Raw genomic sequence first — 26,926 nt, 5'->3', positions numbered from 1 at the left:
GAGCACTCCGTTCTCTACGCTTCTGCCTTTTCCCCCCCCGTGATTCATTTCTGTCCTCTCAGCCTCCATCTGGCCGCAGCACATGGCTGCTCATCCTGAGCCTGGCTCCGGTTCCGTTACGGGTTTCTTCCTGGGCTGAGGGAGTGGTTCCTCTCCATTGTCTCCAGGCGTCGCCTACAAACTGCCCTGCTGCAAACCTGGTAGAATAATACACACCCTGCGTTTTATGACAAGGGTTATATCTGCTGTTTTCACATTAGGGTCAACGGCTCTAAATGGCAATAATAACCAAAATAAATTAGAAATGAGTATAATACAACCTTTAAAGACGATAACACCGAAATGAATACATCTTATTTGATATCTGATTGTTTCTATCCCAATTTATCTCAGTAATTCATGAAAATCCTTAACGAAAGCAAGAATAAACTGATGCAGCAAGGGTTAAATTTGCTGGCAGATGCGAAATTGGAGTCGGAAGGGATGAAATGGAAATGCGTGGGCACCAAATGGGTATATGAACCGACAAAGGGACAAATGGACAGCTAATTTAGCAAATAACCGACAGCAAACAAAGCAGGGACCGGCAGTTTTGTTTACGCTCACCGGGCCTCGTTTATCAAAATCACTGGAAGAGATCTGGGCCCAGAAATGACAGGAGCACAAGTTCCTCGGGAGATTTATGAAAGCACGTCTTCTGACCAGTCCCCTTTTTATTCATCGTTTCAGTGGCCCCGCCCACAGCTTTTTTTAAAAAGAAGTGAACAAAACAGCATAAATGCGTATTTTTTTACTAGATTTAAACAGAAGCACTAAAATCACTAACCAAAAGTTTCTCACACGATCAGTCAGAACCTTGTCCCCTTTTATTCCTCACAATAAGTAGTTTTCACAGCTGTCTACTTTCTATATTCCTCCACTTTTCGGCGTCCGAATCTGATAATATGAGTAACAACGTCGGGGGCTTACTTTTGATTCATTGTTGGACTGAAACCTCTGCTGGACGTTTGTGATGCAGCTCAGCCGCTGCAAGTAACCATACAGCTGCACCTCTGCTAAACCTTGCATCACACAGTGTTACATGGGTATGCCTTGGTATTATAATACAGCGTTAACACAGCACAAAATGACCTAGTCCTTTATGATTTTTAGAATCCCAAAGTGAAAACTAACCCACGACTCGAAGGAGAGAAATGGAGCATTTTGCGGCCTGATTTGTAAATACAAAACGTATTTGAAGTTAACTTTTAAATAACTCGGGGACCTTTAAATTGAGGCTTACTGACATGTGTGTTACAGGATTTTGCTAAATTTATATTACGTTGTCAAAGAGAGATCATCATATAAGACAAGAAGATTTGCCCCAAAAAGAGAACCCTGAGGGACCTCGTGTGGCAGATTTGTGTTGTTGAACTTGATCAAGTTAATATAATTAATTTGACTGTTTAAAAATGTATCTTAAAAATAAATATCTGAACTGAAACTTTGGGTGTGATTAAAACGAGAAAAGATTCAAATCGGATACATCTAAATGATGGAATTGTGGTTGTGTGAGAATATTTGCACACCTGCTGGCAGAATTGTGGCCAAGCTGGTCCATGCAGCTCCAAACAGCACCGACGTTCTTATTGACCTCAGTGACCCCGATGTCCCCAAGGTGACTGGGCTCCTTTCTTCTCAGCAGGTCGTTGACCTGAGGGACAAAGGATAAATTCAGATTTGAAGGAAGAATAAGTTACGTGGGTATTTTAGAGTACCCGCAGAGGTTATTGCTACAAATCAGCTTACGATGCACTGACCTTTGCCCCGACCGCCTTGCCGAGGTTTTTCAGCCGTTGCTGTCCTCCAGAGGATGGAGAGTCGGTGAAGGTGGAGCCAGAGTGTGAATTAGCCGAGGCTGACGAGCGTCGGGTGGAGTGTTGGCCTGCTCTGGAGGTCTGAGGGCTCTGCTTCTGGGCAATGGAGTTCTCAAACAAACTCTGATCAACTGTGCAAACGCAAAGAACAAAAGAACAGAGAGAGAGAGTTAAGAAGGTAGACATAACCTAAACTGGAACAAGACAATGTGCTTAATGAAAAGCAGATGCTGCAAAGCTGCAAACACTTCAAACAGTAAAATAAGAAAGATGAGATTCTAACTGAAATGATGAGGAGCTAATTCCATGCCACAACACTAAAAATACTTAAAGTATGCTGCCACAATATATAAAAAAAATCTTAAATTATTATCATTATATTCTTAGGATTCCCTTCAGGGTTCTTACGCATTTTTTTTTAGGTAAAAAGTCCTATTTTTCTAGACAAGTTTTCCTATTTTCTTTTTTGCTAATTTATAAATCGGAAACACCAAGGTTCTATACAGGGCTCAGCTTTTAAATGCAGAATCCGCTAAAACCACTGCGCTAAGTGGATTGATGAAAGGGTGAATGCTGGATATATGGACAGATGGAGCAACTCAGAGTAAAGCTTGATGTGTGCTTGACACATCTAGGATGCCCAGACGGCGTCGCACCGCCAAATTATGTCATTTCAGCATCCACAGCCCTCCACATGGCCCAAATTTAACGTATAGATGGATCGATAGATGTATGTATGTATGGATGGATAGATGTATGGATGGATGGATGGATAGATGTATGGATGGATGGGTGGATGGATAGATGTATGTATGGATGGATGGATAGATGTATGTATGGATGGATGGATGGGTGGGTGGATAAGATGGATGGATGGATGGATGGATGGATGGATGTATGGATGGATAGATGTATGGATGGATGGATGGATAGATTTATGTATGGATGGATGGATAGATGTATGTATGGATGGATGGATGGATGGGTGGGTGGATAAGATGGATGGATGGATGGATGGATGGATGTATGTATGGATGGATAGATGTATGGATGGATGGATGGATAGATGTATGGATGGGTGGGTGGGTAGATGGATGGATGGATGGGTGGATGGATAGATGTATGGATGGATGGATAGATGTATGTATGGATGGATGGATGGGTGGGTGGATAAGATGGATGGATGGATGGATGGATGGATGGATGAATGGATGGATGGATGGATGGATGATGGGAGGGTGAATGGATGGATGGATGGATGGGAGGGTGAATGGATGGATGGGAGGGTGCCTGGCTGGCTGCCTGGCTGGATGGATGGATGGATGGGAGGGTGAATGGATGGATGGATGGATGGATGGGAGGGTGAATGGATGGATGGATGGGTGGGTGGGTGGGTGGATGGATGGATGGATGGGAGGGTGAATGGATGGATGGATGGGTGGGTGAATGGATGGATGGATGGGTGGGTGGATGGATGGATGGATGGGTGGTTGGATGGACGGACGGACGGATGGATGGATGGATGGATGGATGGATGGACTTAGCCAAGCCTAGAAATCCTAACGGATGGATTGTTTAAAACATGTTGCCAGACCTGAAAACACTTACATGCTATTACTTCCTTTTCCATAATTCTCAGGCCTTCCCAGAAAGAGTAATAACTGGCATATACATATGTATTTCATTTAAACTAATTTAGGCTACTCTTTATTGTCTGAGCTCATTAAAGAACTGGAAACTTGCGTCTCTGCAGCTTTGCTTAAAACAAACCCACATTGCGTCATCAAAGCAGGATAAAAGTGTGTTTCACAAAAATGCACACATGTGGGGTTTAAATGATAAAGGCTACAGTACCACCATGTCACATGATCAAAGGATGGTTCACAAAACAAAACAAAGGTCTACTGCAGTGAACACAAAAAAAGCAGACAGTAATCACAATCATGCAGGAAGGAGTCAAGATGCACTTACGGACAGCAAAACAGAAAGGCGTTCACGTTCACGTTCAGTTCGCTGATAATCTTACCTCTTGGAGAGAAATATTTCTCGGAAGGCATTTAATAAGACAGAGAAGCATCAGATTTCCGATCAGTTCACCCCCCTAAATGGTGCACATTATTCAAAATCTGCTTGGGAGCAAAAAAATGTTGCTGATTCAAATCTCCTCTAGACACAGACGAATGGAGGAAAAACATTGAGACAAATTCAAAATCAAAGGCCAACACTGACACCTCTTTTGCACTCAAGTATTCCATTTACCATTCCAATCGAGATCTCTAGAAAGGCCCATTAGCCAGACGCTTGAGGATATCTAACCCCTTAGTACAAATCAATGTAATGTAAAGTCCATTAACTTCCTGGAGATATGAAAAGGGGAAAGAAAAAAAATGCATGATTTATACCAACATGCAGCTACCCAAAAACAAGGACTGCAAATCAAATTCTGCAGAGCTAAGGTAAAGAGTAAGTCAACCCTCCAAATCTTAAATCTATGATGGATGGTATGTGTTTCCTCGTGTTTCTGTGTGCAATCAGGCTGCTTTCATATGTAGATATCTACAGCCTTCATAGATTTTTCACTGCTTTCTATCTATTCCAGGTTCAATCTGCCTCTCAGGCAGATGAGCAGCAGCGAAGACAAACATCCGCAGACAAAGAACGGTCTAACAGAACATTTCTAAACGTAAAACGCCAGGTTGACTTATGGTGGTGGTGGTTACTTTAGTAAAACTTTTTTTATGATTTTTCCTTCTTTAGGGTGACACATAGCAATATTTTTCTGTCTTTGATTGCATTTTACTAATAGCTTTGGGATGGGGAATGCTGGAGCTTTGGAGATTTTTAAGCAAGGCTGGTTCTTTGTGCAGTGAGGAAGGAAAAGATCAACTCTACACAAGCTCTAAACATACTGACTTATTGGATCCAGAAATATCGCTTCCTAATTTCAGTTACAAACTAAGACACGATATCTGGATTTATTTTTTTGATATCATTTATTTATTTGTGTGTTTAACTGTTGATTTATGCTTTACTCATGCACGTCAGTATTACTTATTTATTCAATCTGCTACAATTTATATTGAGCATTCATTCATTTCCAAAAAATCTATATATTCACTTACTATTGAGTCTCTGAATACAACACCCACCAGTTTGACAGGATGGTGATAATTTAGAGGTGCTTTTATTTTTATTAAAATCTTTTTAGATTTTTTTTTTCCAATTGATGAAAGGACAAACAGCTTCTATTAGGATTTGCAGAAAGGTGTGTTCTCTATCCATTCTGGATTGACGACAACCCAACAACCATAAATTGTGTTATTACTGCCTTCCTATAACCATACTGCCTATAATCAGGTGTGGTCTGACTTTGTGACCCCAGTTACTCAGTGATACAAATTTGCCCACACAAGTATAGGCTGTTGATGCAGATTGAGGCGTTCTAGTTTTAATTTGGGCAAAACCAACAAATTAAGATTTTCTTAGAATATTATGTGCCTTTTGTTTTTCAATAACCACACTTTATTGCTTTGCTGATTTTGGCTAACGTGACAAAATGTTTGGATAGCTCTGGCCTAGAAGGACTGGCAGATGTTGCCTCAACAACAGGACAAGAGCAATAAACTGGCAATAAACTGGCAAATCAAAGGCACGGTTGCAACGAAAAACAGGACATTCATTTAAAAATGTCAGTTGTATGCTGTCTGCTTTCGGAAACATTTCTATTCAGATGCATTATTTTTTTTTTAAGATTTACATTTAAATAAATATTTATTAATGGGCAACACTTACTTCACATTCTGCAGTTTTTTTCCTCTGGACCGCATCCTGCTTCAACTTCAACTGTTTGGAAACTGCTTTAAATTTCTGTGCCTGCTACATTTACATACAAATAGTGTCTTATCGCAGCTATTTACATCCACTTCTAAACTGGACTGTCCCCGAGCCTTCCCTGAAGGGTGCCGTTTCCTATGGATGAATGCAAATCTGCCGTTTGCCAAAGACTTGACAATTCTTCTGTGTCCAAATGTCAATATTCCCGGGGTGACGAGAGGTTGGGCCGTCCCAACCATGGCAATAGATAAACAATACAAATGTAACAAGGGAATATAGTTTTAGTTACACCACAAAAGCTCATTGTGTCAGCCGAGCAAATCCGGTTTGCTGCATACTAAGCGTCTTCGGTCAATGCTTCACATCCTGATTCTTCTGTCTGATTAACATTCATCAGCTTGAAGCAGAAGTCAGCAGAGCTGTTCATTACTATATTTAAGCACCTCTGATATTTATACGAGCATAGCAGATGGGATTTTCCAAAGCGATTTCAAAGTGAAAGAATGAACTCGCCCAAATGGGAATCAAAAGGAATGATATTCATGTAAAGGAAAATAAATCAACAGTCAGCTTTCACCTTAGGGACAGGAGCAATAGGTCAGTTTCTGGCAGCTAGGAGCACTTGTCCTAACACCAATCAGTGAGTCCGGAGATAAAAAAAAAAAAAAAAAACATCAACAACTATAAGGTATTTAGTATAACTGACATAGCTGAATTCCTGATTTTGTGCCACTCTGCAAAGTATGTTTGGCCTTGGATAAAACAGAACAATTTAGGAACTTCTGCAACGTTGGAAGGAAACTGGACCGTAGCCATACTGTTTAACGTTAGTGTGTTCTGGGAAATAAACTAATTTAAATAAATACACATCAATTAATGAGCACACACAGCATATTTTCCCCCCTCTCTGCGTTGTTTGCATCCTGAATAGCAGCTCTGCCTTACAAAGGCCCTGCCATTTCAGCAACGGGACTGGATTCAGTAAGCTGGGGCCGGTCAACAGGCGATTTGTTTGATTCGCCGCTCACTCATTGTGCTCTGATTTACTACCATCAGCTGCAACACTTAACAGGAAAATGAATTTCAGAAAGGAATAATCCACATACTTGTAATTAGAGACGGCCCAATCTTCTGTGCTGCAGCTTCACTGTGGTTTGTGCAGACGAAAAAAGGAAGACCGTTTCTTTTTTTTTTTTTTTTTTTACAAAGACATAAAAGAAAACAAGACGTAATTAGCACCATACACTGCCGTTGAAAGTCTTGAATTGATGCCGTGCGTCACTTTTGTCCCCTAATCAAGGCTTTTTTGTTGTGCAAGTTCTAAGTAAAGCCAGAAAACTTTATCAAAAAAGAACAAAATAAAATGTTAATTACATTATAAAGTCTCTGATTCACAAGTAAATGTGTGTTAATTTCTACAATAAAAAAGCACGGTCTTGCGCAATAACAGCGGCCCCCTGCGAGGAAGCCAAATGTGATTGCGGACGGCCGGATCGAAATTCTAATGCTCATTAATCAAGTGCCACAACTCAGACGAAGCTGACAAGCATATACTGTGGGACCTTCAAACACTAACACATAGAGAATATAGATGATTAAAAATAGAAGAAAAATAGCCACGTTACTGACACACGTCTGCTGTTTCTCCAGGAAGTCACAAAGGAGAGTTAGGAGTCAACAGATAAGAGACGACCAAACCTTCTACTGCAGAGTTGCAATGTTTTACTATTTTAAAAAGTTTAAATCTGTCTGTCATGGAATGTTCTGGATTTAAAAAATTTTTTTTCCTCTGCTGCAGAACTGACCAAACAGCATATGGAATATTGCTGCAATGACCCAGTAATACCACTATTTAACCTCACATTAAGGTATGTAGATGCTTTAATGACCTGGGCTCTATTATAAAAGGGCATTATTGTACCATGAAAAATGTATAGTGAAGTATTAAATATCAATTTATTCTGAAAAGAAGGAGCTATTCTGTTCTTTATAATTCTCAAATTCAACATCAGCAAGCCAATCTCTCGTTAGTGTATCCCTAGCAGAATAGATGCAAAGATGCTAACACTATTAAGGCATTAAATCTGACTGAAAATATATCAAAGCCGAGACGTCTGTTGTTCAAAATGACACGTTTTTTGAAAGAAAACCTCCTTCTTACAGAAACTTTATCTTTTTTTTTTTTGCCAAATGTTATAATGCACCCGCGACTGCAAAACATGCACGTCTGGCTGTTCGGATCTAATGGGAGTCGGCCTCAATGGGCTGCGTGTCACAACCTCTGATGGAGTTCAAACTGCTGACTGTGCTGCTGTGGGGAGCTAAACAACAACTAATTTCCTGGTGTTTCCAACACATCTGCTCTGTTTACCCTCTACACTCCCCGAGAAGGCACAAAGCACTCTTTTAAAAAAGCAACAATAGTACTGGAGCACTGAAATGAGCATTACAACAGAGGTCAAGGATAATGCTTACAAATGGAAAGGAGAGTGGAATGTAAGAAATTAAAACTCAATATACCGAGATGTTCTTAAGGAAAATCTCTGCAAATTGGTGCACGAGCTTGTCTTTTAAGTCACAAACAGGCCTGGGAGCGCCGAGTGCCACAATTAGCATTCATTTGCATTCTGTCTTGTCAAATGGCTGCTGATTAATAGGACAATAGCCAGATTACAACTGGAGATGGCGAGATGCGGCGCGTAGACATGGAATCGGTTACATCCTTATGTCATCATGTTCCTCGCTGACATGAAATTAGTCACACGGAGAACCAGGTCAAGAGGAGAATCAGAGCGGTAAAACGAGACATTTAGCTGTTTACCAAGGGGAGCCGAGGCTTGCGAAGGAACCAGACTGAATCCATTGTGAGGATAACGCAATCATCTGCAACTCTGCAGAAAATGGAAAGCCTTCTCCAAAAGGAAGAATCAAGTGGGATTTTGTCAAACCGTTGGCCGTTTATTATTGAAATGCAACAGCAATAGCTGGTCAAAGGATGCACATTCACTGCAATGCAAAGTAAAAACAGAAGATATAGTAATCGGTAAAGGTCCAGACTTCATCCTAAACTGCTGCCAATTCATTTAAATTCACCTTTTCCAAATGCTTGCGTTTGAAAACGTCCAAATACACTACACTACTAAATAGAAGCTTTACTTTTTCCAACTTTGTTGACACCATAAAAAGGAAATGCCCGATCTGGATTTGGAGAATCATGACAGTTTTATGTGTTTTTCCACTTTGGTGCACCCGTATCTGATCCGACTCTTGCTAAAAAACAAGAAGAGAATGCAATCAGACAGTCTGGGGGAACAGATGAGAGGGCGACGCATCACAGCGAGATGAAAATGTGAGCAGCGAGCGCTGCGCTGAGTGGATAAGCAACCTGAAACAAGCTCACTTGAACACAAACACCATAATCTTCAGGCCAGACAGGGTCATTACCGCCGCTATTCAATAGCAGCTCTCGCTGGGCTTCATTAGGATGCGTGTGTGTCCGGATGTGTCTGAGCGAGGAAGCATTAAACTACGATTCGGGCCAATCATACCTTCTGTCTGACAGGAGGGGGAAAAAAACAACAAAAAAATCGCAAGCTCTTCCCTACTAAAGATGCACGGAGGATCTCATCAATTCTCCTCTTGGGTTCTGTATAACATGAATGATTAAAGTGGGTGGGTTCTAGTGTGGGTCGGTCTCAGACTAATTAAAGGTTTCAGATCAATCTGGCCGAACTCTGACCGACATCTTGCCTTTAGCCGAACATTTCCTTGTTTGTTGGGTTAATCTTCCATCTGCAGCTCAAATATGTAAGATTTGTTGGGGTGGAACTCCTGATTGTTGAATTAAGGCGACACTTGTTCGTCAGTCTTCCATCCCCTTTGTACAATGCACTAGAACCACTAAAAACCCAATAGCCCCACAGCATAATGCCAACATGAAGGTTGGTTCAGCCTGTAAGCTTCACCTTGACTGCCCCAAATACACTTTTTACCAATGTGGCCAAATATCTAAATATCAGAGGTCGTGGTGGCTGATGATAAAGGATTTTGGGAGAGCACCAGAGGTCAGAGGTGTTGTGTTGTAGACATTAGACCTACAACACAACGATAAACTCTACTTGAACATAATTCCATCTGCGATCACCTCCCTGCCGCTGGATTTCTCCGTCTGTTCGTTCTGGTGTAGATTTTCTTTAATCACTTTTCGTTTCCTCCATTATTTTCTGTACATTTTGTAAATAAATCACAGAATGTTGTTTTGCTGTCGCCACTCTATCCTGGAGTAGTGTGGTGATGTCAAACTGCCTTCACTGTGGACATCGATACAGGTGTTGCAGTATGTTTCCACTTGTTCAAACGAGTGGAAACATACTGGTTTCTAGGCGCTCCCTGAACATCTTTACAAATTTCCATCATCTCAAGGTGACGGTTTGGGTCAGACCTGACCCAGACGAGGTGTACCAACGGGTCAACGACCACAAACAACTCAAAATTGTTCTGAAATGGATGATTCGGGCTAACATTATGATTCTGAAATAGCACCATCATAAGCCGTGACCATAACTTTGATATGAAAAAAATGCTTAAAAGTCAGACACTCATCAGGTTAAACAGTTTAAAAGAACTCCTCGAATTCTGATGAGCAGATTCGACAAAAGTCCAACCAGATTAATGGCAGAGGCTTGCTCATGGGAACACTTAGGGCGCGGCTTTTGTTGGATTTCCTACGGGACTTTTTACCTAAACATTCAGTGTGGTGTATACATTTATATAACTGATCCTGTAGACATCATTTTAAACCTGCGTGGATCAGAGAAATTCCCTGTTAAAGTCAAACTTGCGCTCACAAATCCAGTTTGTTGCTGTTTAACCATTTGGTTCTGGAAAATACACAAAAAAAATACAGAAATAAAGCAAAAGATTAACATAAATGTGTATCGATTTATTATAGGTTACAGATAAAAGAACTGTATTTTGAAAATTGAACGCCAACATTGGTATATATTTTTATCAATGGAAAATTTAAATTTTAAGATGTACGGTTCAGAGAAGATGGGTAAAAAAAAAAAGCCACGATGAAAGACATGCGAGTCCTTTCAGCGGCTTCCTTTTTCCGGGGGTCGCCACCGCAAGTGGTTACAGCTTGCACACGGACCAATAGTCTTTATGCCAGATGCCCTTTCTGGGCACCTCCAGCCTCCCTGTATTAAAATATGGAGACTTCGCCCGTTGCACCACAGAGGGACTCCTAATGAATTGTACAATTAGAACGCTATTAAAGTGCAGTCTTTTACTGTGAGGGTACTCGCCTGACAACTGGAGAGAGGGGTTGAGAATTACGGCTTTCTAAAAATGAATCAGTTAAGCAGATAAAAGATCGAACCTTTCCGTGGGATCGCTGCAGCAAAAGCAGTTCCCAGTGCGACTTGAGCAGGGCATCCTTAGGCTGCAGCCACATAATGAATCCAAAAAAGAGATGGAGCGGGATCATTATCAGCGAGACAAGCGCAGCGTGCTTACACCGTACCACACTTCAGGTGGTACCGAGAGGGATTAGGGAGGTGGAAACTATCTGTTAGCAACAAACAGAAATACCCAAAAACTGATCTGGATGAGCTTCTCAGCTTACAGTAGTCCTTACTGCGCCACAGCACATTCTGCCCTCTAATTACAGAGGGAAAATGGGCATTTTTCTCAACTGCTTCCTTTTTACGTACTGTGCTACAAATATGGGCTGTGTACTCTCTCCTACAGAATACAAAATAAAACTACATATAACGAGAGCGTTTACTGGCACTTGATCCTAAATGTTTAGGGAAAATGACTGCCCAGTTTTCGGGAGAGAAAAAAAAAACACATTCAGATACAAATATACCTGGGAGTCCAGTCTGATGGTGATAAACGCAGATCTTAGAAATTAAGAAAAATAAAAACGGCACGCTCCAGGAGCACCGAATGTAGCCAGACATGTTTGGGTGCTTTCAGTCTGCTACATATCTAAGCCACCAGATCAATAATTCATTCAGTCCTTTGCTAAATCACCTTCTGTCTGACCAAACAACTCCCTGGAGCGGGGGGGGGCTGAGAGACAGAAGGGCAAGTGAAGGTTTAAAAGACAAAGAATTGTTTTGAATAAAAAAAAAAAATGCAATATCTGTGCCATGTTTTCCGTTTGAGTTTGCTCTTATCTGCTTCTCTTTGTGTCAGCTTTAGAGATTTTGACTCATGCTCATACGAACGGGGCGCTAAAAAGCGAACACAGCCCCGGGGTTTCTGGAGGGATGAATTAGCGATCCCAAGATTTGTTGAGTCGCAGCATCCATTTGATCTTAACATCACAGGGACAGCGAGGTATATGTGCGCGCCTTCCAAAAAGTGGTCTAAGAAAAAAATAAATAAATGAAAAGCAGAAATGATCTCTGACAGTTGTACGTAATGAAGATGTGTGACAGATCGACTTGTGTTACATTTGTTACTATAAGGCGGAGCTAATGGCAAGTCAGCAAACTCGATCACAAAAAAACACAAACGACTTTGTGTGATATCCCACTGTAGCAACGGACCGCAGCACTGCACATAATCCATTCTGATCATTTCTGACCACATAATAGTGGCAGACCTCAGTATTGAGACACATCTGATGAATGGAGCTCAATGAAATATTGCGTGGAGATTTAAACACCTCTTATACTGAAACATTTCTAACTGAAAGCTTAACCATTGGGAGTCCAAGCATGTTTTGCTCCATCTGTATCGTTTGGACACAAAAAAAGCTATTTCACTCTTGTGGATATATTATATCAAAAAAAATCTTTCTATATTTATTTTTATGTATTTATTTAGCTCTCATATGGCTATGTCTTTGACATAAAGTATAATACCAAGAAGAATTATTAGAATTAAAATTTGGTATGTTCTCTCCCTCTGCAAAAATAGCTCTGTTTAAAGCCTCATGTACTCCCATTTGTGGTGACAGCACAAAAGAGGCAGCATGCAGAAAGCGTACGAACTAGCTAGATGGAGTAGTGCTGGCGTTGTGTTTGCAAATGTTGCTGGACCCAAACGTTCTGCTGTGCTTAGAAACCTTATGTACAGGTAGGCTGTGTCATTCAACGGCATAATTGCAGTTTTAGTAAAACCTGCACTGAGTACGGTCACATTTACCTGGAGATTGTGGAATCAACATTTATTTGTGACTCAATTAACAGTATTGTGCTGTTTTTTTTCTTGTTTTTCAGAACCTGCTATCTTTTTGTATGTTTTTAATCTTTCTGATTTTACTCTGCTATGGGCCAACCTTGCGTCTAGAATAAAGATGACTGATTGATTAATCTTACAATACATGACATTTGAGTTTTCAAACTTTGTAAGTGCAAGTTTTAGTAATTAGTCTCTCAGCTTGATTCTGAATAGTATTTTCCTTATTGAGCAAAATAGTTTGAAGGTTGTCAAAACTTGACTGCCATATATAGAAATGGTAGATTTATAGTTTATAAAACAGATATTAAATTATATGTTAGCGTATCCAAGACATTAATTTTCTATAGGAGACAACGGCACACAAGAAACGCTGAAAGGACACAAGACGCTCTGTTGAGTTGCCCAGACTAAGACTTGAATAAATCAGACTCACTTTACATAAAACAAAGAATTCACGTACAGTAAAACAAAGAATCATAGATTCTGAATTTGTTTTAAACAAACTTTGTTTTGAACCAACATAGTAGGCGTTACTCTGGAGAACAGAATATTGGTGAGTATAGCTAATGCACTCAAAGTATGCCTATTTTTGGGTTTCTCTGATATTCAATTCACTAGTTTTGTCTTTTCCAGAGGTTTGTTAATTGTAATCCTTACGACTCCAGACAATCTTGGTTTCAAGATAATTTAGCAAATAAAAACATATGGAAATGGACCATGAAGAGAGCCAGGACGGGTTCAAACGGACAAATTTATTTTCTGGTCCCAGCTACATATCTGTCCGGGACCTGCAAGAATCGCCCAAATCGTCTGCCACAGCGGCCAAGAATAATCAGAAAAATGGACCCAGTCGAATCAGTTAGCTCCATCATGACTAACCATGATTCCACCCTTCTGTTTATAATTTATAGACTGTTTAATCGTGGATTTACAAGACATTTGAGTGATTGTTACACAGGCATTCCCCACAATCCAGATGACAGCAGCATAATATGGTATTTAAGAGTGGCAAAACATGTATAGAAATCAATAAACGAAAAACCATCAAAAGGAATACAAAGAGATTCCGACAGGATTGAGGTTCTGAACACTATTGTTATCCTCCTCACTTCTTCTTTAGCCTTTGCACCTATTTTATTGCTAGTTTACCATCTATCATGACGGATTGAGTTTAAGAGTCACAGTCTGGCTCCCAAAAATAAAGATAAAGCATATACAGCTAGGATATGTCCTCTGTCAGAGCTTTATTCTTGAGTAAAACAAAATTGACAAGGAATCAGAATCTTTCCAAGTTTCTCATCCAGCATGGTGTCTATCAAAGCCAACAAACCCCCTAAAACTCAGATCCTTGTGTCAGTTTACAGTTACTCAGGCCATCTTACGAACCCCTATAATACAGTGGGACCTGAAAGTTCACCACACTGAAACTATTTATTTTGTTTTAGCTGCTTGATAAAAACTAACCTTAGATTAGACTGGCTTGTTCTTTCTTTTCGTTACCATTAATTGTGTGTAAATCTATCTGTGCCTTTGCCACTGTCACACAAGAACGTCCCCATCAATGGGACAATAAAGGAATATTATCTTAAAAATGTCCTATTTGGTGAAATCTTGCGTTTGAAATACCCAATTTTTGTATCCTGCTGTTTTATTTTATGGTAATTGCACAGCTGTTGAGAAGGAACTGCACCTCTGGCCATTTACTTTCAAAGGCAAACCAGACACTAACAAATAAAATACACCACCTGGCTGCCGAAAGGTTTTAGTCCATTGGGATCAATACATCTTAGGTCATGCAAAAGGAGAAATTCGAAACAGAGAAAGAAACGGACAGGAAAGGTGTCCCTAAAGACAGATGTTCCAGCGATAGAACATTTGTTTTAATCAGCTTTGCATGTTGGCCATTCACACGTGGAGTTCCACCTGTTGCAGATTATGGATCAAGCAACACAGTCATACAACAGAGCGCCTAGTTCTGCATCACGGCAACATCAAAGCGGATTGCCACCACATGTGGATCCACTGCAGAGCCGAAATCTACTCAGAGCCGTTTGAGTGTAGAGACACTAAATCCTTTAGACAGATGTAAAGAAAGCAGCGGCATCCGGCTGAGCGATGTGTTGAAGGGATGTGGGGAAGGAATGTTTGATTAAAAAAAAAAAAAATTCTCTAGAAAACGCTATTTGGATATAACTGCCTTTAGGTTCAATCTTCTCTCTATATACATATCACATTAATTTAATCTGATAAAATCTTTTTTTAGCTCTTACCATTAATGTTGAGGTCAGAAAAATAATAGCTTGGCTTGTTGTTTATTCCTGCGGCTCTTCTGGTACACACATAGCTATTGATACATTGACCCAAAGCAGCTTCACATTAACGGATAATTTAGTTAGTGCCTTTACAGAGGACAGACTTGGAATATACTTTGTGTTTTATGACTTTCTACGGCTACACTTTGATTCTAAACAGTTATGAGTAACTATAAACTGATGCCCCGTCATGTCTAAATAATTACAGCCATACCAAACATTACATACACGTCAGCAAGCCCTGTTCTGATATAATCTAATTAACAACAATGGTAACTATTACCCTTTGGTATTCCATATTGTGTAAACATGTGTGTAATGGGAACTCTCTTCCTCTAGACAATTGCAATACTGACACTTTTTCCCACTTCAAGTCCAAACTCAAGACACATCAGTTCAAGAATGCCTACTCACTGTAATTGCCTTTAATTGTATCTTTTTAATGCGTATTGATTTGATCATGATTTCCTCTAGTCACCCTGTTAGATTTGTACAAGGTCCTTGAGTGTTCTGAAAGGCGCTTTTAAATAAAATGTATTGTTAGAATGTATTATTGTCTCTATCTTTGACGGAGTTTAACACAGTGACTTGATCGTATTAACGTTTGCAGGATTTTAATTGCAGGAATTTAATTGCATTCATGCTTTGAAAGTTAGACTAAATTTAATTATATGCATTCTACCACTTTACCACTAGATGTTTCCTTTTAGCTTCCTATTGATCACTATCTTATGTTTTTATGAGCTGGTTATACAGTGTGCCGACAGTCTGAATGAAATGAGTTGAAGCGTTTCCTATTCAAAATAAGAACGAACCGGGAATGTTAAACCAAGCCGCGTTAAGCTCCAGAGGTTGTGTGTGTGTGTGTGTGTGTCAGGTGTTGGTTACCTGTGTCTGAACCTGTAAGGGTGCTGTGTGTGTGTGTGTATCAGCAGGTGACAGACTGTGTTGTATATTGATCTGCAGTGCCCCCTTCGCTGTCCCAGTCTTTAACCTCAGTTTCAAACAACATGCGTCTTTGACGGAGGAATCGATACACGTCACCAACCCCAGAGCCGCGCTGTTGGGACAAGTTGGCGACGTGGCTTTCAGATGCAAACGACTTCGACATTTAGTTATGGCTGGCTGGAAGAAGAGTTTGAGATATTTGAGGAATTTTGATTATGCTAAAAAAAAAAAGTTTAACCTGAAGGAATACCTGTTTTTATTCCTTCTATTTCTATTTGTTATACTTACAACATTTAAACATGTTGCAATTTCTATCTCAATATGCCGTATTAAATAGGTTGCCTCTGTTATCACTTGGGAGCACCAAAAGGTTGGTTAACATCATCTGACAAGTTGCTCTCACAAGTCGGTTTTCCAGAAGCATGAGACAAAAAATAAATAAATCTCCCCATCTGCCAAGATGAAAGGCTGAGGGCTATACTTTTTTTTTTTTTTTTTTTTTACCACTGTCACAAAACATAAATCAATAATGGATGAAGCAGCAATAGTACACGACGTAAAAACAAATGTGTGTCTGCCTTTATGGAGAGGTCAGAGGAAAAGCTGAGTTCAGATGATAACAGGAGAACACGGTAAAGGTGACCCGCAACTTCCAAGAAATACAGATGTGAAAAAAAGAAAAAAAAAAGGAAACCGAATAACATTTACCCCTGAAGTCAAAGTCAGAGCAGACTACGGCAGCTTTAGATATCGAAACAGGAATAGCGTGAGTGAATAATGCTGAAAGAAATGTTAGTAGCACTTCCTATTACAGCTAGGTAATAAGGGGATAGTGGATTGGGTAGTAGTTTCAGGCTGTTTCCCCAATGGGGGACAAAAGAAAGAAGTGTTTTATTTTTTCTATGACTTGCAAATGAAAACGTCATTACTGGGCAATACAGTGTGGTTACAGAAATTACAAGCTGGAAGTTAAAGTTCGCAATAGGTTTCAAACTATGGAGTATTTATTTTATAGTAAAATTGTAGTTATTGAGTAATATTAAGCCAGTACTAAAATGAATCAACAGGAAATTATCTGATAGTGTTAGCTTGTAACGTTAACAATTAAGTAATTATTTGAAAGTCAAATATGATGTAGTAAAGAAAAAAATATATATATTTTTTCCAATCTGTTCCTAAAACTTCCAAAACTATAAATGCGGCTAGGCCAAAAAAAAAAAAAAAACCCCACTATAAAATTGCTTTATGTTTGAATAAATTAAGAAGTTATAATCTATGATTCTTCATAAACATGAAAGGCAGCAGTCACATAGAAAATAAATCCCAATTTTAGTTTTTTGGTGTGTTTTTTTTAAATTAAACTTATTTTTCCAACCTTTGCTCATTAGGAATCATACGTCTACATAATTCTAATATGTGTGTGATTCCATAAAACTATATTAATACTTCAAATTACCACAGTCAAGATAAAAAAATCAACTGATGAAATGCTAGAATAATCTCAATATGCATTGAGTTAAATTTAGATATCCATTGAATAAATGCATGTAACCTAAATGATTCAATAAAATTCAACAAGACTGCCTTCCTCTGAACTCTAATTGCCTTATGTCCAAGCAGGAAGAATGGTCTTGGCCTCGAGAAATGGGAATCTACACAATGATTTAAATAACGTTATTTAATGTTGAATGGGTTGGCAGCTCAAATAAGGTTTGAATAAGTTAAAGTCAAAATTGATAGCAATGAAAAAACAAGATGGGTGAGGAAGATGAAGATAAATTAAAAGATGTAGAAAACACTAAAGCATAAAAGTTGTTCTTTGCACTTCTCACACGCAGAATTGTCCGTCCCCTGTGTATCTGAGTAATTTCTCGGAAATGAATTTATATGGACCAGACGTGGCCTGTTAAGCGATGATCCCGAACTTTTATGTCCTCCCATCTGATTTCAACCAAAAATCTTTGCTGCTCATCACTCTCCATCTGTCTCCCTTTTATGTCTTGTCACGACTTTAATAAAGACGAAAGGGTATCCAAGCAGATTACTAAGCAGCTCAGACAAATTTCTTTTTTTTTATTCGCAAAGTAGAAAAATGAAAAGTATGAGATGAAATCTTTTCAACTTGTGGCACATTGTACTGTTGTGTTTGTGTCCTTCTGATTTAATCACATTTAAGTCAGAATTGTACTGATGTGAACTTGGATAACAGCTTTTCCCACTGTTAGATTAAGTTTTTATCAGGTTTAGGATTCGGTATGTTTGAGAAATACACATGCCCTTCTATGTAAAAATAAAAATTCAATCTTTTAATTGACTGCATTAATTGGGAAGGGAAAATATATCAGATGTACATCCTTTGGGCATGGAAGGTTAAAAAGAAGGTCTGTCTTCAATTACCCATTTCTGGACACCATAGTTTATTTAAAAAATATCCAGGTATTTTAAGATGTTGATGTTGCCTCTCACTCCACAGCATCACAGGTCCTCCACTCTACTTAACAATGGGATATTTGTCTTTTGTTTCATGCTATTCCCACCCTGACTGTTTTTTTTTGACAACAAAAAAAAAACAAAAAAAAAACAATCATATTCTCATATGAACACAGCTTCCTGTTACAAACTCCATCCATGTGCATTTGTTATGGTAGAAAAGAAAAAGACTCCCAAACAACAGGTAGATTGCATCCAATGGTTTTTATGGACACTTGCTTACCGCAACTTTTCACTGTTTGCTGCAGTTTTTTTAAGACTATCTCTCTTTTTCTCCTTTGCGGTTTTGGTAAAGTGAGTGAAATGGGCCTCTCTCATCACAGATTTACCCCAGAACAACAAGAACTTGTAAATGATTTATCTAAAGTTCATATACAATCTGGTTAACTTTATAGTGTAAGGCATAAATAAATAAAAAGTTTCGCTTCCATTTGCTCCATTATGGGAATTGTTAGGAGTCTCCATCGTTAAGGTATGAGTGATTGTTTCAAAACAAATATTCCATCACATGTTTTTTTTAATATAATATGTGAAATTCTGCATTAAAAGTTTATTATAATGCATTCTATGCAGTTTGACTGGCTTGCGAACAAATGCGTAAGGCGCTCTATTGTATGTGAACTGACTGTGGAGTATTTTCTGTACAAAAGGGGGAAAAAAATCCCTTTGATCCCCAAATAATAACAGATTCAAAAGACGAAACAGTAACATGGAAGGTAATTCACTGGGATCCCACTGGTTGGTTTGATCATATCAGGCTAAAGCCGAGTGAAAAAGACGTTAAGCACTTTGAGATTTGGCCCGGCTCCGCATTAAGTCTCAGTTGGGCCTAGCAGAGCCAAACACTGCAGCGTTTCTCCGATAAACTGGATCCCAAAATGGAAACTTGTTAGCTTTCAGCATGAATCAAAATTAATACTTTAATACAGCACTGTGCCCTTAGGCTTTACCCAGAGCTGGATATAAACAAACGAGACGACTCTTGGCTTCCATCTGCCACTATTGTGGAGTGATTTTTTTTTTTTTTTTTGGTGTTGAATGAAGGAAACAAACAAGCAATGTTCCTTTAGATCTAACTAATTCCAGCTTTACATAAATTACAAAAGAAGGGGAAAGTGCAGACAGTTGAAACGGGAAGAATCTGTGGAGAGAGAAAGAAAGCAGGCAAAAAGACAAGGACAGCTGAATAGTTCTGTTGGGTGGCGCAGAAACCTGGCTCTGTACATACAGATACACATCTCTATTGAAAAGTAGCCAGCAATTACAAACAGAGTAAGAAGGATTCTACTTCCTCCATGTACAGATGGTAGCAAAAGATCCTCAATAAATTCGAAACAAGGGTTATTAGTTTCACGATGAGATGAGTTGCTTTCCACAGTTTCCAACCCTGCGGTACCCTCTTCCCAGCGCAAACAGGGTTTTATCCCTGAACTAACCTTAAACAAATATGTTGCAGGCAGATATCAAACACAGCGACACGTTGAGCTGTGGCTTGATTCCACGTTATAGTCTATAATCTTCTCGACAACAGACAGAAAGAAAAGAAAGGCACACACACACAGACTCACTTTTTAAATGCCCAGCTGTTAAAATAATACCGAGATCAACTTCAAAACTCAGCTCCAGAATCCCAATCAGGAAACATGTCGGTGTGTCCTATTTACAGAAGAAGCTTTGAAAGTGTAATCAAAAAGGTGGGAAACAGATAAAGGAAGTGACTATGATTGATTGTGGGAAAATTAGAGTAGATGCTCGTGTTTGCACAAAAATGTGCTCTCTTGGGGTTTGTATGATCAGACTGAATATTAATCAAATATTTAACTTTACAGGGCTGTTTTAAACACTATCTCCTGCAAATATGAACAGGTTTCAGAGGACTCTCTTATTTCCGGTTTGGGTTCTATTACATTATGTCAGTGTATTTATATTTAGCATTTTACATTTCAGATATTAGGGGAACTCAGAGTGGAACCTAGACTGTACTGATGAACTGCTGCTGTAAAAGCTTTAGTCAGTCCAACTCTTTTGTTGAGAATTTATGCATTAGTTAATGTACCGACTCCAGTAAAATAAGAGACAGGGTTGTGTTTTCTCCTACGCTAATATGACCCAGTGTCCACCTGTAGCTTTCAACGTTGCTATATCTTAACAGCACTTAATGTTTGTTTTTTACCTCATATTTGAGTCTTCTGGCAGTTTTAAAATGGTTAATTTTTCTGACGACGACTCAACATGAACAGAGACATGCTTACATGTCTCCGTTCATGTCCAATTTCAGTTTTTGTTTTTTTTCCAGTATATACCAACAAAAGTAGCAGCCTGATAAACGTCTAATCGTATTTTTCGAAGATCCAGTGGTCTTAAGATTGCTGCAACTGGATAACTGTGCACTTTAAGAGAGTCTGCAATCCTCAAAACAATTGCAAAAAAAACAAACAAAAAACTCAAGAGCTCCATCTCAGAATCGACGAGGCACAGTTAGCGTGTTAACTTTTGAAGTTTATGACATGACAATTATAATAAGACTAAACAAGAATATCTCCTTTGAAACGTTTGAATGAGAAAGCCAGTCTCTGAATGAACATGGCAGCAGAATTTGCATCTGAATGAGCTGCAGGACTGGAAAAAATGTCCTTTGAACAGATTCTACCAAAGTGGTAAAATCTGCTAGTTAGTTAAGAGACAGCAAACCAAACAGGATTTCGCCAATAACACCACATAGCGAGCGTCACGCATGGCGGTGGTGGGTCGAACATGAGTTCCTCCTTATTTATGAAAAACGCAAATCTTGAATCTGTTGAGTCTTTCTGTACAGCTGAGCTATGATTTTAATAGTTTTAGAACTTGGTAAAGACCAGATAAAGTTTTTTATTATGTCCTACATTGAGACGTTAGTACAGGACTTTCACCGGTCAAATCTCCGACTGAACATTATGTTAAAATTTGATTGTAATTTAAAACAACACAGAATCAGTATAAGAACGTACCGCTTTGATTTGATAAATGGTGGGTTATTATATTTCCTAGTGTGCCGAGTTTGTAATTTACATCTCAATAATATAATTGCCAGAGAGGTGAAGAGCTTAATTAGATCACAGTGGTAAATAGTCTAAATCAAAGAGCGGTGCGGGCATTGTGACTGAAAATGTGGTGTTTGTTTACCTAAAGTCATTGTTACAATATTACCTCAAAGAGCATACTCTATTATTTTCCATCCTACAGACAACTGAAACTTAACTTTCAATTGTTCTCTTTCTCTACTCTTTATCGACAGAAGGTATTCTCCTTGACCTGTAGCGCTCTGCACCGAGAAAACCCTTCTAAATGGAGACAGTAGATATTTAATTAGATTTATTTCAATGAGATATACGACACACCAGGGCAAATTAAACGAATAAGTAGCTTTGATGCATACCATATAATGCCGGGCTACCCTTTTCATTTCATGAACTTCACAGTGATGCTAGTTAAAAACAGAATTGGTTCAGAAGCTGAGCAAAGCTAAACACTAAACTAAAATGCAAATGTAACACACTATCTGTGATTAAAAAAAAAAACATAAGTCAATACCTGGTATAACTATATTAGGCCCATAACATAATTGTGCACACCTGACAGAGGTTAGTCCACAACATGTTAGCCTTACACAGAAATCTGAAGTGAATCAGACAGGAGTAGATGAGTTGTTTTTTTGTTTTTTTTTCGTACAAACAGTAAGAGTGTCAAACAGCTATTTCATCTCCGAGACAGTCAGGAGCTCCCTGTCTGTTGAGAGCATTGAGCAGTCTCAATGTCTCCACATCCGTTCCCCAGCCAAAGATCTCCATCTCCTCATCCTCCTCGTCCTCCCCCTCGTCCTCCCTGTCATCGCTGTCGTCCGAGTTCGACTCGTACTCTGAAGCGATACCCGACTCGCGAAACCTGGCGAACTCCAGGCAGTCCAAAGATTTCCCTTCTCTGGATAAGATGCTCGCCGGAGCGTCGGGCACATCTCGACCTCGAGTCACGGGCTTGCTAGGATTGAGCGACGAGGGAGGCGAAGGGAGTCGAGGAGGCGGAGGCCCCGGCGGTCCCGGAAGGAAACGGAAACAATCCAGTTTGAGTAGACACTGGTCCCTACCTAGTGGGCTTCCCAGAGTCCCGTTGGTAGAGGAAAAGACATTGCTGGTTCCGTCACCAGGGCCGAGTGCAGAGATGTTGACGTCTGACACCTCGGACTTGGGTGTGGTGGCGTCGCAAATCACTGGAGGTATCGTGGATCGGAAAGTGATCTCCAACAAACTGTCCTGGGAGCCCACTGGAGGAAAGAGACAAGGTTAAAAGATGAACAGGTGATATTAGGGCTGAACGATAACGCAATAACATCTATAGATCGATAGACATATATAGATGACAGAAAAAAAGGGTCAATAAAAAGTTCAATAGAATAACAGTTTTCCTTCCTTTTGCATTCTAATCATGTAGGTTAATATTACAGTCGTTACGTCCTCCCAACCAATCACAAACGCGGATCCAGGAATGCTCTGTCACCAAGCCCCGCCCCCTTTAAAAAGTTCAGAGAGCACGTGTTCTTTTTTCTTGTTTAAAAAACTTGCAGTTTTGGTAAAAAGTTGGTTGAATAAAGCGTTGAGTTTGAATTTAGTGTTTGTGTGTGCTGCATCTAAAAAGGTCACTAAATAACAGCATAACAAGGCCAGGGCTCCACTTAAAATATATATTTTCAATTTGTTGAAAATTGTCAATATCAATCAATATGATTTCTATTTTATCGATTTACTATTTTTCTATGTCGTCCAGCCCTAGGTGATATATAGAGACCAAGAAAAGTTAAATAAACTAGTGTGCTTGATTTACATTCTAGTCCTTTCAGCTATCTTCTCAGAAGACAAATGTATGTTGTTCAGATAAAAATGAATTGTAGGAATAAACATAAATGATTGGAGTTGCTTATACAGCAAGAAAAGCAAATATGTTTCACAGTATTTCATCATCATGCTGGACCTCAGTGAAGTATTTTTGCACCATGGTTTAGAGGCACACAGTACTGACCTGAAGCTAAAAAGGTGAAAAGGCAATGTCCATCTTTTCAGTAAATTTTAAAGCACAAGCAAAAAACATACCACTCATGCCATTTCTAAGATTTTATTACCAAAATAAACAATGCTAATTGAAGCTAAATCGTTAAACTATATAGTCAGTCTGTCTGTCTACCTTGCAGAAAGATTGACTGGTCTGCCTATGCACAAACACACATTAAGAGACTCTATTTTTCATTCACAGGGTTTAATATGATGTCTGCCCAACATTTCAAGCTCTAACAGCTTCAGATCCTCTGGCAAACCTTTGTGCAATGGTTAGGAATGTGTTTTTATGGGATGTTTTTTTTTTCTTTAACCATTCTACAAGAAGCATATTTGTGAGGTCAGGCACTGGTGTTTCAATGGAAAACTTTGTACGCAGTCTCTGCTGTAATCTTTCTCAAAGGTGTTTAATTGGGTTGAGGTGCAGGATAGACTTGTTATAATCATATTTTATACAAACTTCTCTCATCTTGGTCATGGTGCCCTTTGATTTTAGGATAACGACAGGTGTGACTAATAATGTTTAATCAGATTAGCTCAGTTTAGCTCACGTTATTTGACTTTTACTTAATTTATATGTCAGTAGCTCACTCTGGTTACATACAAAGTTTTTATGAAGGATTATCACATCCTGCTGGCATATTAGTTATTTTTAATGACTATTAGCATCATCCAGCGAAAGAATGAAGGATCCAGTGAAAAAAAAAAAAAAAACACAAAAAAATATGTTTCCAAGAGGGAAAAAACTGGAATGTCACTAAGAATACAATATGAATTTTGGTGTTCACTGAAGCGGAAGCGGAAACTGACGATTGCTCAGATGTGACCGTTGAGTTGAGTTGATTGACATGAGTAAATGTCCTGATATGAGGCTCTTAAAGTTGCTGTGGATCGGTGTATTTAATTAATAACGGTTGGTCTTCGATCACGCCAAGCTGCCGCTTTACTGCGAGGCATTTCAAAGGGTCAGGCTTGGTCTGGCATTATTTAAAAGTGATTTATTAATCAAGCAAACCGGCATTATGATAATTCTGCGATACTGTCGGTAGATGGCGCCACATCTGTTTATATCTCTTCGTCGGGTGATTAAAGCGAAGCCGAATTCATGATCGGTGTGAACGCACAATAAGTTGGTTACATCAAAAGAGAAAAACACACACACAAAAAAAAATAACAACAACAAAAAAAAAGAAAAAACAGAAACTTGGCATGTTCACATCTACCCACACCCTTTGCTATAAAAGTTCTGCTGCAACCAATTGGCTTCAAAAGTCACAGTTGGTAAAATGAAGTCCAACTGTGTGCAATTTAAGTGTCACATAATCTGTCAGTATAAACCCCCATTTCTGAAAGGCCCCAGAGGCTAAAGAAGCACTAAGCCTCACACATTACACCATGAAGACCAAGGAGCTTGGTTAAAGTCATGGGCAGAAATCCCATGCCAAGATGTGGCGAGCTCATCCCAAGCCACTCGCAACTGTAATTGCTCTACCAAGTACTGACTTTAAGGGTGAGCCATTATGCACGCTAAAGCATTCTGTTATTTTGTCCTAGTTGTTGTTTGCTTCACAATAAGAAAATACATCTTCAAAGTTGTAGGCAACGTTCTGTAAAGGTAATCATGCAAACTCTCAAACAATTCATTTTAATTCCAAGTTGAGAGGCAATAAAACATCCAAAGCTAAGGGGGGGGGGGGGGGGGGGGCTTTTACAAGGCACTGTAAAAACGTTCCTCGAACAGAATTGTGCTGCGAGAGCTCTTGTGCGATAAATGCGTAAAATCTGTTTCCACTGCCTACCTCTTCTATTTTATGTGTCCAAAAAAGTTTTAAGTGTGTCTGCAGAAAGTTTGAGTGTGGGCCGAGAAGCATATTAAGAAGTCCAACTCATGTAGGCAACAATAAGTAAAGCTGCATGTTTGAAATATTTGCTGATAAGATTAAAGATCGTTTCCTGCAGGGTGACATTTGGAGAGCAGGCTGGGCTGCGGTAGCGCTGAGAAGGTTGTCTGTCTGAATAGTCAAAGAGGAGGCTTTAAAATGCACAAAGCTGCAAAGAGAGACATTGGAGAGGACGGAGGGGGGTCGGCGACAGATGAACAGCAGCAGGACGTGTGTTGAGTCTTAAAAAAAAAATCTGAACGCTGAGAGGCCGATAGAGAAACTTAATCAACTCTCTCACAATGAAGAGCAGCAGCTTTACAGAGGAACAGAGTGACGTGCCAGCGTTCTGCGCTACAGCAATGGACAACGTGCCAAATATATATGCAACTCATGTTGTTGTTTTTTAATTCTAAATTCAGTTCACTCGATTTTCTGCACAATTCATACTGTTGCCATCAGGGCAACGTTTTATTGTGCCCTGGTCCAGAACTAATCCCCACTTTAAGTCCTTTATTGTCTGTGTTATGAGGCTGTTGAATATGGACATTGCCTAAAGGTTTTTGTTATTGTTGTTTTTGTTGTGTATGTTTACCTTTGTTGTACTAATACTGTGTTTTTGTTCAATTGATTAATGATTTTGGTAAGTGGATGCATGTTAGAGGTAGATGCATGGACTGATATGCTAAAAAAATAGTCTGATCCTCACATTACTGAGGATTGGCACCTCTGAACAAGCCTTCTGGAGCATCTCTCTCATGCATGTTGCACCAATGTTTTACTTTAACAGTGATAGGATAGCTCAACTGTGTTACTATAATGTAAAGATACAGGAGACCAACCCACTGATTGCGTTTTAGGAAATGTGCACTTAACCCATTTAATGGACCACTGAAACTGGCTGTGCTTTTCTTGATGCTGACACATAAGTTCAAACCCAGAACAGCCTTGCTAAAGTGGAACGAGTTGAAAAAGACAGGATATCTGCAAATTGCGTGCTCATAGATGTCCAGATACTTGGATTAATCACAATATAATGACCTGGATATCTTTTTGTTTTCATTGGTGGACACTAATGCTTGTCTGCTGTCAGTAAATGTGTAGAAAGTTTGGCAGATATAGAGGTTTTTTTAATGTTACATATTTGGAACTTTTAGCTCAGGGTTTACTGTGCTGTTTTTCTGTTGCTAATGCTGTACCTACTAGTAACCTGAAGTACCAATTTACACCGCCCAGTTCGCTCTACTATCTGCTTGATAAAGCCTATGTGAACTAACATTTGTCATCGGCACCCGCCTACTAGAGTCTGCTAGAGGTTTTTGCCG

General features: G+C 39.3%; 1 protein-coding gene across 2 annotated transcripts in view; it reads right to left on the bottom strand.

The window, feature by feature from the left end:
• LOC105932879 (carboxyl-terminal PDZ ligand of neuronal nitric oxide synthase protein) overlaps positions 1–26,926 on the bottom strand; it is a 218,386-nt gene that overhangs the window by 6,375 nt on the left and 185,085 nt on the right. For both annotated transcript variants that reach the window (XM_036141025.1, XM_021321329.2), the window contains exons 10-12: positions 22,761–22,937; positions 1,800–1,987; positions 1,569–1,693 (exon numbers count right to left, since the gene is read on the bottom strand). In XM_036141025.1, the coding sequence (XP_035996918.1) occupies positions 1,569–1,693; positions 1,800–1,987; positions 22,761–22,937 (490 nt within the window). The remainder of the gene's footprint in view (positions 1–1,568; positions 1,694–1,799; positions 1,988–22,760; positions 22,938–26,926) is intronic.

The sequence above is a fragment of the Fundulus heteroclitus genome, chromosome 9 (assembly GCF_011125445.2).
Source record: "Fundulus heteroclitus isolate FHET01 chromosome 9, MU-UCD_Fhet_4.1, whole genome shotgun sequence".
Classification (NCBI taxonomy): domain Eukaryota; kingdom Metazoa; phylum Chordata; class Actinopteri; order Cyprinodontiformes; family Fundulidae; genus Fundulus; species Fundulus heteroclitus.
The sequence above is the reverse complement of the archived record's forward strand: the minus strand, read 5'-3'. Positions and strand labels throughout refer to the sequence as shown.